This window comes from Plectropomus leopardus, chromosome 12 (genome assembly GCF_026936395.1).
Source record: "Plectropomus leopardus strain MGB_pleo_1.0 chromosome 12, ASM2693639v1, whole genome shotgun sequence".
Classification (NCBI taxonomy): domain Eukaryota; kingdom Metazoa; phylum Chordata; class Actinopteri; order Perciformes; family Serranidae; genus Plectropomus; species Plectropomus leopardus.
In genome coordinates, this window is record NC_142187.1 from 16,615,423 (window position 1) to 16,631,277 (window position 15,855).

General features: G+C 39.1%; 1 protein-coding gene across 1 annotated transcript in view; it reads right to left on the reverse strand.

Moving 5' to 3' along the window:
* Positions 1–15,855, reverse strand: part of clstn2a (calsyntenin 2a) — a 203,972-nt gene that overhangs the window by 30,171 nt on the left and 157,946 nt on the right. The window contains exon 9 of the mRNA XM_088085388.1: positions 15,570–15,691. Coding sequence (XP_087941514.1) covers positions 15,570–15,691 — 122 coding nt within the window. The remainder of the gene's footprint in view (positions 1–15,569; positions 15,692–15,855) is intronic.

Sequence of the window (15,855 nt, forward strand, 5' to 3'; positions counted from 1 at the left end):
TGAGACACTCAGCTCTCATGCATCTAATCTCTATTACATCACTTACTTTGTTGGTAGGATACATAAAAAATGTAACATGTAAGTGGTCTACAGAAAAGTATAATACCAACATTTTATTTTGATGACCGACAGGTCGTGTTTGTCCATTGGTTGGTCCATCACTTTGATTTGGACCAAACATCTTGAAAACCAATAAAAATATCACTATTAAATTTTGTGAAGACATTCAGGAATCCTAATGACCTTAAAGAACCCATGACATTTGGGTAAGATTGAAAGTTTTTACATTGTCAACACCAAATTTAATGCACTCATTCATGTCTGTATCTTTGGTGATCCACTGATCCACAGATGGTTGTTAAAGGGTTAAAAATACAGTGCATTGACAATATCGTACATTGTCCATAAATCAAATCACAGCAAGAGAACTGCTGGATTTGAAACCCACTGACCGACTTGATCCTTTCTTTGTGGTTTCTCCCTGTGTTAACAAAGGCTTTCAGCTTCCTCCCACAGTCCAAAGACATGCAGGTTAACTGTTCACATTAAATTGCCAGTAGGTGTGAAATGTGAGCAGAAATGGTTGTGAATGTGCGTCTTTGTGTCAGCCCTATCATAAGTCTCACAACCTCTCCAGGTGTGTCTGGCCTCTACTACAATGTTTGCTGAATAGGATAAGTGTAATTTTGACTAAGACGGTGTTATGAAAGTCAGTACATAGCTACAGTAAATAAACTGGTATAACTGGTAAACTGGTTATAGTAAGTTCAGTGGGACATGAATGCAATATTTGCCTTGAGACTGACGGGTAACCAACAAAGATGTACCTCGAACGGGTCCAGTCTACAACCAGGTATTTATTACTATGAAATGACTCTACAGAATTGTTGCTTTCACATATATAACTGGCCCCAAGCATAAATGACACATACAGCATTGCATGGGGTCCTGAAAGCAACATCACATCAGTGCCAGAGAGCCTGTTTTAAAAGTCACATATATTCTCAACTTAAAGTGTGAGTATATTTCCTTTTAAAGTGATATATACAATTTTAAAGTCTTAAACAGCATAGTAAAGTTTTAAAGGATTTCTCACATTATTGCTCCTCCTCTTATGGCCAGTGCATCTGTTTTCCTATAATCAGTCTGGTGTGCAGGACTCGGTTGAATTAACAGCAAACATCAATCTATTTGCACTGAGGAGGAGAATATCTGCTAATCCGAGATGCACAGAGAGAAACAGCAGTAACAGATACTACAGAGATAGATTTCTGTTTCGTTAGATTTCTTTTTGAGGCTTAGTAGCCACACACACAAACACACACACTGGTAGTTTATTCTAGCTGTGATATGAACTAATGGGGTTGAGACCCGTGCTGGAGAACCAGGAATCTCAAGGGATGTTCAATTTAGAGAAGTAGAGGCCAAGCCTTTACGAGTGTGAAGGGACAGAAATTCCCATGGGATATCCCAGCAGCCACCCCTCCCACCACAGAGTATCACATCTCTTAGAAAAGCATAAATATGCCTCGTTACTATACTTTTCAATTGTTTACTTATACGTATGGCCATAAGTAGATCTGAACCTCACAACTCAAGGTCCAGATTCATCTGGCTGAAAAACTACTTTTGGCATGATCCCAGTTACTGTGAAAATCCCAATCTTTTGCCACAGTTTTAGGCCGACTTGAGGACAAATAGACAAATAAATAAAGATTATGTCAAGCAAATAAAAGTTAATCTTGCTCTGTTTTTTAAATTCCTCCACTGTACGCGGATTGAGATATCCCATGATTCTCTGCATTCGTTATTAATAATGACAGTGTGTTTTAGTTTCATCAGCTCATGTTCAGATTTTGTATGTGTACTGGACTAGACAGGCAGAATGAATTGCCACTTTCATTTAGCTGCTGGCCGGCTGACTGCCTCCAGAGGTCGTTGAAAAAGATAGACACTGAAAAAGTAGAACTACAAACGGCATTGTGATCTTTTTGAACTTGCTGGACTTTGACATTAGCTGCAGCTCTCTTTGTTAAGCTCAATGTTTTTTCTTTCTATATCTTTGGACTAAAATAATGTTGCCAGTGCTTAAAAATCTGATAATTCATAACAGCATGTGTAAAACAGGAGTTTACATCTAGCTCTGTGAGGCTATAATTACTGGAGAGCTAAATGCTAACATTAGCATGCTCACATACTCATAATGAGTTCAATATGCAGCAGGTGTGATGTTTCTGATTGGACGCAATGCAAATTAATGATAGGGGCAACACAAGATTGTTTCAGTTTTGCCAGATGAAGATGTTGTATCTTGCTCTGTGTGTAAGTGGCTAATGGTATGCATTGAAAGGGGCATTTTTGAACATGAGGGGTTGCGCCGCAATTAAGCGATCAATAATGTATCTGGTGTTCCACCAGGAACATTATCGATTTTTTCACAGATTTGAAAATGGACCAGCACGACAGCTTGTTTGGGGAACTTTCTCTGTAATCACAAAAAAGTTAGCCAAACTTTATTTCTTAAAACATCTGTGGTAAGAAATAAGAAATGTGGCTGCTGAATCTGTCCTCATTTTAGATCAATGATGATTAGTATAAAAGTTTTTCGGGAGTTTCCAGATGTGGCAAGTGTGCTCTGGATGCCCCTGATTTGCATAAAGTAGCCTAGATTCAGCTTTACACAAATAAGGAGTGGACGCTATGTCCCACAAAATGCACCACTGCCCTACCAGAATGCATTGTCTGGCTGCTTACAGTGAATGGTAAACATAAAATAATAGATCCTGTGGACACATGTCTGCGATAAACCGCTCACCCTGTCTCTATTTTTAGTCAAGTTCCTAACACTTGCTCCACCTCCAACCTACTTGGGCTCAATACGCTCCCTGAATTATGTTGTTGTAAATCTGAATATATCCTAATTATTTTCATGCTACATCCACCAGAGTTTGCTTGCTTGCTGTATGTTAGGAAGAGGTGTTAACCTGATGATTAGCAGTATGTACAGCGGAGATTGATGAAACTATTGTTACATTGTAGACCTAATGATGGTGCTAGACGAAAAGTCTGTGGATCACCAAAGTTAGAACAATTCATCCTGAGGTAAAGATATGTGTATTAAATTTGATGAATGTCGAAAAATTGCAATCTTTACAAGTTTCAGGGGATCAGCAAAATCATAATGATTCAACCTCTGCAGACTATGAATGCCTGCAAAAAAAATGTAAGCCAAATTATCCAATAGATGTTAAGATATTAAAGACTGAACCAATGTAACAGACATACATACATATAAAGCTGAACAGACAAAAACAACAGACCTGCACTGCCATCCACCGAGCCATGCAACTAGCATGTCAGAAAAACCCTTTGGGAACTGGCAAAATCTGTAAAGCTCCACTTCCAGAAAAACATCAAGAAATGTTTTCATGTTGCTCTTGTATGCAAATATTACAGCAAGAAACAGAATGACAATATTTCTCTCAAACAGTGAGACTGATTGTTTCACCCTTAATCTCTCATCTTGTGCTCTCCTGTTCTTCCTCTCTGCCTGAGTCTTCAGTGTAATAACTGATAGAGGGGTGCCAGACAGAACGCCAGAAATAGAGGGCATGAATAAACAACATCCTCTATATGCTTGTTTAGAAATACATGCACAGAGTGAGTGCATGTATGAAAATCCATAGGAGCTTTTCACACACTGGTCGGACTTTACTGCGTGATACTAAAGCACAGAAAGAATAGAAATGCTGAGTATGTTTTCATTTATTACGTGATAGCACGTGTAAATAATAAAACACTGTTGTCGTCGGTTTTACTGAGTGGCTTGCAGTGCTATTTATGTGCACATACTGTATGTGGCTACTGTAATTAAGAAAAGCCCTAAATCCAACCCAGCACACAATATGTTTATGTTGCCGACTGTCTAAACTTGAGCAATCATATCGTACACTTACAAATGCACACACATGTACACACCTCATTAGTAGATACCATCAGCAGTACTCTCTCTGCTGCTGAGGCATGTTTGTATTCACATTGCCTGTCTAAAGGCACATTACTCAGTGGGAGCTTGAAAGTATTTCTCAGCTGCAACAGTGTAATAAGACAATGAATGCAGAAACACTGTAATGAGCTAGTCCCCAAGTAGGTTGCAGGGCTGCTTAGGATCAACGCAATCACCAGAGGAGTCCCACAACAGAGAGAGACGCACAGCAGCAGAGGCAGACAGACACTGAGGCCATGTCCCCGTCCATTCAAATGAAACTGCTGTTTTCCAACACCAAAACCAAAATATTTTCTTGGTGTCACATAACGCACAGTGAGAGGATAGTGATTAATTCTTGATCTCCCACTTCCACCGTTGGCCATTTTTTCTTTCTGATGGAGTAAATCATGTTTTTTTTTTTGTTTTTTTTTGTTGAAAATGTAAACATTTCCTCCAATGAAAACTTTGTATCATTCTGCATTTAATTGCCCAGATAGCCACAGTACAGTGAAGATCTGCGCACTAATGGAGCAGAAGTTCAACTAAAAACATAACACACAGCCTCCCTGAGGGTGGTGGTGGGGAGGTGCAGGATCACTGAACTTTGGCAAAGATTAAAAGCTTGAACTGAACACGCTGAGGAGGGCAAAAACAGAAGATGCTGGAAAACAAAGGAGAAATTGGACTAAGAAGGTGAGCAGTCATTTCAAGACAGAAAGCTTTCAAATGTATGAGTTGTATGAGTTGCATCTGTGAGACCATCTTGTATTCATATACACTATTACTTGTGCAGAAGATGTGTATTACAAGTAGCCCTATAATTAGGCCCAAAAAAAATAAGGCCTACAAAAACACAAACCCTCAAAGTTTCTGCAGTTTTGGGCCCAGGTCTGATTTAAAAAACCAAAAATACCACTGTGAAAAATAAATCAAAATAATAAACATTAAAAGATTTATTACAATCTTAAGTCAATTAAAATCTTTTCAGTGTGGTAACACTATCTCAGACATGCACCTTTTCCTACCAAACGTTAAGCACAGCCCAAAACCTCTTATGCCGTACATATTAAATAGATACTGTATAACATTTCTCCTCATTAACGAAAGGCAGAGGTCGGGATGGGTTGATTGCAACAAAACTTCATACATTATTCATGACATTACGCAGACTATAAGGTCTGCATTTAAAATAAATAAAAAACACTGAGATATTGGACAGAACCAAACCTGATTCAAGTCCAGAGGTATTTTGAGAAAGTACACCCTGGCCCAAACCTTGGGAGTCAAGTCGGGCCCAGTCGAGTTTGGGCAGGTAATTTATTGCTTATTTGCAAGTAATGACTTTTTTCTTTTCATGTGTCATCTAATGGGATGGATGCTAACCATGTCAACAGCATCATAAAATCGTGTCTCACCTTAAAGAAGTATTTCAGTGCTGGAAAGATGATCTTAAAAAAAAAATTGGGCTGTCTAGGCAGTAGAATGATAAAAAAAAACAAAAAACACTTTTGAAACTGTTGCTACATTACTCAGAGAAAACTGAGTAAAAGGACAGTGGCCTTTGCTTTGCACTGCGCTGTAACAACCATCCCACTGGCAGAGGACATAATGGCCCGTTTGTCTGTAATAACAATATACTGTTTAAACTCAGTATTTTTAGCCTCTTATTTGACAATACACAATACAGGAAACTTCTCCTATTACAGCTGAAAAGTGCAATAAGATATCTTTCTAAAGACATTTTAGGCAAGAAATGGCAATGCAGTCATTGAATCTCTGTTTACATTCATCAGCACCATCAGGTGTTGGTCCCCTTAGCTGGACAATTGTTTATTATTTCGTCTTATTTCAGTAGTTTTGTCTTTTAGACATGTTATATGTTACCACCCTTTTTTAAGAATGACCTGCTAAATGATATATGCTGCACAATGGTTGTCAATAAAAGAAAAAATAATTGATCACAAAAAATGATTTGTATTTTTTTACATCAGACATTTCAGCATGTCATATCAGGAAAAGCACAGCTGTAACTGATGACATCATAAACAACCACAATGCATTTTTAGTGAGTTAGTTCCAAGTTCCTGGTATTTGGTGCATGCTGAGTCACTGGCATGGCAAACTGGGACTGAGTCATCACTGATAATTGAGCTTTTCCTGCTCTGACAAGTCTGAGACACTCTCCAACTCACATGACAGCGACTTACTCCTCCTTCAGGTTTATTCTCTATGACTGATTATGTCCTTGCTTTAGAAATGTGCTGGACAGGATCATGAACTGTACAAATGGTATCCAGACACTTTCTGATCTTTCCCCTACTACTGTAAAATTCTCCATTCCTAACAAAGATTCAGCTTGCAGTTGCTGCCTACCTTATGGAGCCAGATTCTCTTTGTTGAGTATATTACCATGCAATAGCAGCGTTTCATTGCTGAAAATAAAACACCAGAGATAAGCCCGTCTATCTTGCGGAAATCAGCCACGGCGTATTTACGAGAGGCTATTACATCTCACACATCGGCACTATAGAAAGAAGATCTTAAGAGCCAGTTGGACCTAGAAAATACTATACAGTCTGGAGGCTGTATTTAGGTTGTCACCCAAAGGATCTCTGGCAAAACAATTAGGCGCTGCTCACTCTGCATCAGACCAACTACTAACAAGCAGAGCAGAGACCCAAATCTTTTTTGTGCAAGGTTATAGGATTCAGGTTATATACTAGACTGGCTTATTGTGCAGGGAGAAAACCAAACACAACGCTCTGTTCGCAGATAGCAATGGGGCATTTTAAATCTGCTGACATAAACAGAATAATGAGGACATTCTGCTGGCTGCTGAGAGGCCCTTTAATAGGGTCAAGTTTATTTTGATGCATTGGAGAGGTTTGGGATGGGCGCAGACGTCTTTATGTGGATTGAAACCGTATATAATGGCGTCCATATCTGTTGTAGGAGGCAAACAGTGCAGGACAGGTATGGATGTTTACACCGCTGACCTTTGAATAGGCATTACATAATATATAACAACTGGTAATAAAAATTTATAATAAACGCATGCATGAATTTACCTGCTTGTTGTTTGTTCCTTTCGAACATATTGATAGCTTACTTTCTGTTAATTAAGTATTCCACAAGATTATTTAAGGAAATCTCAAGCTTTACAATTAGTCACTACGATCCTCCTTTCCTCCTCTTCTTGTCTGTCCTGATCCTCACCCCTTTATCTGAACTACTTTCTTCTGTTCATCCTACTCCTGCTACCCCCACCTCCACCTCATCACTCCCTCCTAACTTGCACAATTCTCTTTCCCTTTTCATCTCCTTTGTTCCTATTCACATTCTTTGCCTCTCCTCTGCCACTGTTGTGGCACTGCATTATTGATGCAAGCTTATTATGTGTCATTGTGGAAGTGGGGAAAGACAAGAATAGAGAAAGAAAGAGAAAAAGCAGTAAAAAAAACAGAAAGGAAAAGAGCTTTGCTAACATGCTCAACACTATGTACATAAAATACATCTTGTCACACAAAAGTGGCTTATTTTCGTATGATAAGATGCATGACATTATTAGGCCATGTAAGACTCTAACTTAGTGTCTAAGACACTAAGTTGAAAAGATATATATTTCGCATCAAGGTCAAGTTTCGGTTGAGTTCAGATTTTGTTCATAAAGTAAAAGGAAAGCTATCTGCAAGGGCTTATTCATGTCAGCGACAAGTGAAAAAGCTAAACAAAGAGAGATATGAGGCATAAGATTAATTAAATGTCTGCCACTTGAAGTCAAAGGTCTACTGAAATTGTGTTTGCTGCAGGATTTTTTATTATTTCTTTGTCTGTTGAACTTTAGATGGATTCTCACACTTACAACTTGGTTGATGCAGTGATATAATACCAATAAATTATTTAAGTTGTACCAAAAGCCCTTTTTGCCTAAAGTAAAGACAAGAGTTGGAGACAGAGCAGAATAGACAAGCAGTGGGATTGAGAGGTCGAGATGGAGCGAGAGAAAATAGAAAAAAAAAAGAGACGGAAGAAAGAAGCAGTCAATACATTAGTATACAGACGGGATGGTTATGGCACCCAGCATGTCTGCTGAGTGGTCTATAAGTAGCAGATAATAGCATTAAGCCCCCTGCCTCTTACACAAACGCATAAACGCACACACACTCTAGTCACGTCACGTCACACCACACCACACCACACCACACCCCACACACACACACACACACACACACACACACACACACACACACTAGTCACACCACACACACTTCAAAGATGTGTACATTTAGTGAGATGCAGCAGCTCTACATAAGGGTAACACAGGAAGCGCCTAAAGCGGACAAAGTACAGCTGAGCTCACAAATGAGGTCATTTGAAAAATAGAATCCGGGAAAAAAATAAACACACAGGAGATGTACAAGCTGGAGGCGATGCTCAATATCTTTTCGGTAGCTCTTTGTCTTTTACTGTTTTGCTCTCACAGAAAAGTGAACAAATGTGTGCTCCATCATTGCCAGTTTGTGCTCTTTTATACTAAAGTATGCTGCATATCGAGCCCTTGTGAGGGTGACTTGCAAAATTAGAGTGATTCATTGCAAACGGTATCATCCAAAGGAGCAAAAAACACAGCAACTCCAGAGAACACATGATGAATGAAAGAAATTGTGGGTTTGTGGGAGTATTTAAAATAATAAAAAGCATATCACTTCAGGGAGAGGTTTTTGAAAATGCCCTCTGTCTATTACAAGATCACGTAAAGAAACAGTATGTAGGATTTAAAGGGACATATGAGCATAAATTTAGTACAGTATAGTTGATATGTTTTTTTTAGTGTATAAGTACTTGAAAATAAGTTGTATTGTATGCTGTTGTATTTTCATTACCATAGAATGAGTTGTTTATGTCTACATAAAGAGCAGGTCCTCTGCAGAGATGGCCATGTTTCTACAGTAGCTACGAACAGACAAACAAAACACTGGCTCTGGATAAGGCTATTCATGTTCCTCATCGGCCATTAGCAGCCCGTCTGCAACAAGACCGTCTGAAAAACATTGCTCTTTTAGCATGAAACTGCTTTATACAGTGTTTTTACCTATTTCCATCACCAGGTCAGTGTTTTAGAGAGGAAGAGACCTCTGCTGATAATTCAGCTCCTGCTGATAACTTCCTGAACGTCTGGATCTTAAGTTACCTGAGATAAAAGCAAGTGCTGAGCTAGCTATTTTTTTTTATGTGAAACTGCTTTATTCTGTCATTTAGTGGTTTTAATCATCTGGTTAATTTATTTTGTAGAGGAGGAGACCTCTGCGGATAATCTGGCTCCTTATAAAACCCTTCTGCAGAATGGACACTTAAGGATATCTAACCAGGAGTTTCAGCTGGTTGCAGTCTGCAAATGCCACTAAATACCCCTAAATCTTACACACCATTCTTTTAACATTATTTATTTATTTATTTTTTTCACTTGCATGCAAACAAACATGTCCCTTATGCACTCTCACTCTTTTGCTTTGACCTTTAAAATGTTCTCTAATCTGCACTGATATACTGATAACTAAACATAAGCAATGATGAATTACAAATAACTTTAATGAACCAAAACATTTATCAGATATTCTCCCATGTTTGAGGTGAAACTAAATCACTCTCTGAATAGGCGTCTCAATCTCGTCCTGGTATCTACAACAAACAGGCGGAGAAGCAACACTAGCTCAAACACACAACACCACCAACACCATCCAATTAATCTCCTCAGAAACAAAGAGAGTCTTCTAATCAACACAGGACAGAGAACAAGCTGTGACACAACAAGCATGGTAATAGCGGGCAGATAAGGCAGATAATTGTAGATGCTGTACAGACAAGCAACGAGGGTGATTTTATACTACTCCAACATTCAGTCCCTACAATCCAACTCTGACACAAATGATATATAACAGAGTTTTGTAGCTGTTTCCTGCAGTGTAATTGCCGAAATTGGGAAGTTTATCTCTGATTCACAACACGTGATCTGTCCCGTCAATAGTACAGTTATCTTAGACTGCTGCGAAACAGCTGCCAGCACAAATAAATCTTTGGCCCTTGACTAATCTTCCTCAAATCTCAGCTGAGAAATGTGAGAAAAATACAGTGTATTTGTCTCAAGTCTCCTCGTCTGTTCACATAGATTTTTTTTTGCTACTCTATAAGGAACTCGCTGTGAGTAAATAACACCTCATTTGTAAGGGTTTAAATCAATGCCACATCACACACACATAGTGTTTCCTTATCTTACTATGCAAGGCAAACTTAAAAAATGGTTCAAACTGGAACTACAAAGCACAGACAGTGAAAAATGGCTTCTTTGCCAGTCACTTTTCACTCTGCCTGCTGCTTTTGGTGACTTTGCATGTTTGACCCATTCTTACCATCTCTGGCTGTCAGGGAATTAGAAAAAATACATTTTGATTTGTAAAGGCTCAATCCTAACACACCCCTTACCCCTCCGTTTTGCGTGTTTACTTATAGGGGAAGGGTGTCCTTATTCTTTTTGGTATAGAGGGGGTAGAGTGAAGTGTTGGGGCTATATGGCCCTCAGAAACAATTTTTTTCAGAGGCCAAACTGAGTGTTACAATAAGTCATCTGTCAAGCAGCATCCTTTTATATTTGATGACTTATTTGATTGATTGATAGAAACTTAGGCTGTGAACAAATTGCTTTTGTCCATTCTTTTCTATCTCCATCAGATAAATGATAAATGTAATTGCAAAGCACAATTATTGCTAAAGTCTTGTCTGCTTACATAAATGCTATGGACGAGTACCTGATGACGTATCCAGGTCTCGGACGGTGGTCCAGTTTCATAGGGGAAGATTTAAACCAATAACAATTGAAATAGTGTTGGTGGGGCAAATGAGCACTCAAAAACAAGGGGTTCGGGTAAAAATAAGAAATGGGATTAGGCCTTGACTCTGAGTACATGTCTTTTGAATTGACTCAAGAAGAGTGAATGATGTGCGTAGAGGGGAGGGATCCATCCTCGACTCCATTAAGAAACTGAAAAAGAGTTGGAGAAAAAGGTGTGTGTGTGTGTGTGTGTGTGTATGTGTGTGTGTGTGTGTGTGTGTGTGTGTGTGTGTGTGTGTGTGTGTGTGTGTGTGCGTGAAGGTTTCCGTCAGATGTGACATTCCTTCAGTGTGTTCGATCGACATGGAAAATGGAAGCCTCTCTCTCTCATCTCTCTTCGCCAGCTTCCTTTCATCCCTCTCTGGCCCTCCCCTCTCGTGGTGAGAATTGCAAAATCGATAGAGCTAAATGGAGTTGCTGCGGAAGCCACTGAGTGTCCTTTCTAAGTGCTGGAGGAACAAGGACAGTAAGAAGCAGCTGTGACACCCCACAGTCACCTCTTCTCCATTTTCCCTCTATCCACAACTCTCCTTTTTCAACAGTCTCTACTTCTCTCTAAGCTTGCTCTCATTATTAACCACAAGGCATTGCAGAAGCTCTGAGCATCAAATTACCTGCTGGTTAGTGTTGTTATTACTTGAGATACTGAACAAGAAAGAAAGAGACATGTAATTCAAAAGTAAATAATACAATTTATAACGTTAAGTAAAAAAAAAAAAACAACAACAAAAGAACAACATAAAAGTGATGGGGAAGTAAGAGGGGTGTGGAAATAAGGTCACTTTAATTTCTAGGTTTTGCAGTTTAGTTGATTAGTTAAGTTTTATTTATTCAGAAAGTTTAAAAAATGACCTAACAAAGACTTACATATATAAAACATGACACTGAATTATGATATTGTACTGTGCGTCTCAAAAGCTGTGTTGAGCTTGCTGAGCTATAATGTTTTTAAATGAAAACTATTCCAAACGTATACTGTAAGGATATACTACTTCTTATTGCAGCAAAGTAGAGCTGCAGTAATGAAATGACTAGTTGGTTAGTTGTCAACTATAAAATAAATCAGCAAATGACTTAAAAATCTGTTTGTGCAATTTAAAAAAAAAGAAGAAAAAAAAATCTCTGATTCTGGCTCCTTAAATGTAAATATTCTCTGCCTTCCTGACTCTCCTATGACAGTGAACTGAATATATTTGGGCTGTGGGCAAAAAAAAAAAAACAAGCAACAAAAACAAAACAACAATTTCAGGACATCATCCTGGGCTTTGGGAAACACTGAACATTTTTCACTATTTTCTGACATTTTATACACAAAACAACTAATCAACACATTGAGAAAGTGATAAACAGATTGACCAGCAATGAAAATAATCATTAGTTGCAGCCCTCCAGTGAAAAACTAGAGTGAGGGACTTTTACATTTAAATGAAAGTCCGTTATATTCAAGCCCTTGCCAGATAAGTTCACACAATGCTGATCGAGCCCATCACCGCCATCACAGTATAGGCAGTCTGCCAAGAAACACACTGCAATTCTTATTTATCTTGACTATTGGTGCTGCCAGAGAGAACGAAAAGAGATCTTTTAGATAATAAGTTCAGCAATTTTTTTGTGTGATTTTGACAGCATTTGAAAGATTATTTTTATATATTCATTTACACACACACACACACACACACATATATATATGTTCTTCCTGAAATCCACTGTGATTCCAGGCTTAGTAAACAAACTAATGAGGTAGTTAAGTGCACGTCATGTTCAAATATGCAGGAAGTCACTACCATAAAAAAGCATATTTAACAAAGGTGAGTGCACCAAACTGCACCGTACGTCACAGATTGATCATCAGAGAGTATTTTTTTTTCTTTCACTCTGCCCAATTGTGCTCCTATGATGTCATTTCTCCCGTTGACCTCTGGTAATTCAGACCAGTTTCCATTTATATTTAATGAGAGTTTTTGCACAAATGATTTGTACTGGTAAGTATGTCATCACATATTCTCTTTTACTGCACTGCACACTTCCTCTAAGGTCCTTCACAAGATCTAGCTCAAGGAGGAAATGGGATCCCTGTTATGTGCTGTATATGTATGCGTCTGAGAAAATGGGAGAGAGAAAGAGCTCGTAAAAGATAATAAAAAACAGAAAGAGAATAAGATACTGAAATAGAACAGAGTCTTGAGGTTGTTTGCTTGTTTGCTAAGAACACTCAGCAGTCTGCTGCTTGGCTGCCCTTCTCTTTGTCACATCCACCTCCGTAGGCCTCAAGAGAAAAGAATACTGGACTGGGAAAAACACTTTTCAATCTACCTTTGACCTAGAACAAACAACCACCTGGTTGGAGGGTACACACTAGCACTAGCAGAGATAGTGCCAAAGAAAAGCACTGGGATGTTTGTATGCACACAAGAAATGACTGCATCACACAAGAAACCTAAGCCCTGTATTTAATTTTCTATGCGAGATAAGACATTATAATAAACTGGACAAATCCAAAATGAAAGTAATTATCAGAGTGGACACACATGCTGATGTATGGTCACACGGCCACGAGCACACATACACAGAAAGATCCAAATCATTCATAATCTGCTTAGTGAGCAAAACCTCCTAAGAGCCTGCCATAATTATGAAGCATTTTTGAATAATTTCACTATGAGGTGGACATATGCTGTACCCCAGGGGTAAACAATTAGATTAGATTTACATCAACCATCCATTATTATGGATCTGGGGAGAGTCTGTGGAAAGGGGAGATTCCTGTGCAAGAGTTCATTGGCTTATCATGAAAATAATTTTGACTCCAGAGGTTTTCTTTTGTTTTTACAGTAGAGTTTTCTCTGCTCAGTGACGACTTGGTGAGCAAGAGGGACTGAAGCCCCTTTCAGCTGGATGATTCTCATTCAAGCGTCTAGCTCACTGAGGTGTCCTTGAGCAAGACTTCACAGCTCCATAGTCACTGGTCTCACCCTGCATTGTAATGTCTTTAAAGGAACAGTGTGTAAGATGTAGAGAGATTTAGTGACATCTAGTGGTGAGGATTGCAGATTGAAAGCAGCTAAACTTCTCCTGGTTAGAATCCCTTTAGCATTTACTGTTTAGACCGAATGATTAGCTGAGGTTTCCTCCTCTCCATAAGCCCTTTGTACATTTTTCTGCAAAAAGTAGTGCACTCAAATTTGCACATATCCCATGTATTCATTAGCCAGTAATTCGTGCATAACCCCCGTTTTTAAGAAAGCTGCAATCACATGATCACTGCGCTGACGGAAGTAAACAAGGAAGCGATCCCGAGCGATCTTTGACAAGGTAAGTTGGGGTGGTGGATGGGTCACAAACTACAACACTTTGTCTTGAAGATAGGTTTTAGAACCCTATGTGAACTTTTGAGTCATAAGGTACATATTCACCATGTTTCTTTTCCCTTTTGCATTAAGGACATGACGCTATCTGTGGGGCGCTTATTCATTTTATTAGGATACTTTGCTCCAGGACAAATGGACCAGGTGATTAAAACCAGTAGAAGCACTGAATAAAGCAGTTTCAGGATACAATTAAGTGTTTCTTCTACCCTGTCTGACAGGCCATTTTCACAGCACCTGCAAATGTGTGCTCACCTTTTTTCTCTGACAACTTAATGTGTTCTGATCGTATTTCCAAAATATCCTCAGATGTCTGCTCCTCTCCAAAACAAACAGACCCGGTGGTTTAAACCGATAAAGACACCAAATAAAGCAGTAACATATTAATACATTTGTGTTTTTCAGATGATATGACACTGTCACGAAGGGGCCTTTAACTACAGTGGCCTACACAAAAACAAATAGCTTTATGTAGAGCCAGTGTTTGGTTTTCTCCATTCTGGGCTACTGTGGAAAAGCAAAAAACAGACATCACTTTAAAGGACTAAAACTTAAAATTCCTATCTTCAAATTCTGATAAAATACCTGCCCGCTGTGTATAATGTTGATGTTGTTAATGTTAATGAGTTATTTACCATTGTGTTGATCTGTGGAATAATTACAGCGGGAAAACACCGTGCAACATTCAGAGAAAAAAAAAAAATCAATCTTATTATATGAATCTTTCTGGCTGAAGCAACTTCATATGGTGCAATTTCTCCCTTTCAAAGGCTTTCTGCAGGACTGAAACAGTAAACTTCACTGCAAATTAGTTCAACAACTCCCCAGAACTGCATGACAGATAATAGAGATCTGCTGCTGGGTGAGCTATTACCCATAACTAAACAGACTTTCCACTGTGTGTGTGTGTGTGTGTGTGTGTGTGTGTGTGTGTGTGTGTGTGTGTGTGTGTGTGTGTGTGTGTGTGTATGTGCATAGGATAACAGTGTCTTCTACCCTCTTATCTCCTGCAGCGAGCAAAAGAAAGTGATGGAGGGCCTCCAGTAATTAGAATAGAGAGCCTCTCCTTTCACTACACAAATAATGATAGCCCTTCACCTGCTGTAGAAAATCACCCCGAATCTATGCTCACACTCAAATAGGACACAGACAAGCTCTCTCGCTCTCTCTCCCTCTCTCTCTCTCTCTCTCACACACACACACACACACACACACACACACACACACACACACACACACACACACACACACACACACACACACACACACACACACACACACACACACACACACACACACACACACACACACACACACACACACACCTCACCTGCTCCAGTTTCCAGTGGAACTCGGCAGGCCTGAAAGTGTCGACCTGAGTGAAATCTCTTCTGAGCAGGAACACCAGACGACAGTTGTGGACATACAGAGAGTAATGGTGGCGATTCATTTCTGCAACAGCAAAATCACGCAGATACATGGTCACACAACGACACAGGAGCATGCACGCAGTTGTATGAATCAACAAGATAATTAGCTGTGCTCTGAGGACATTCAACTGATGCAGCTGCTCCTTTAGCTTTTCTTATTGATTTCTTTCTGTAACCATTCCAAAA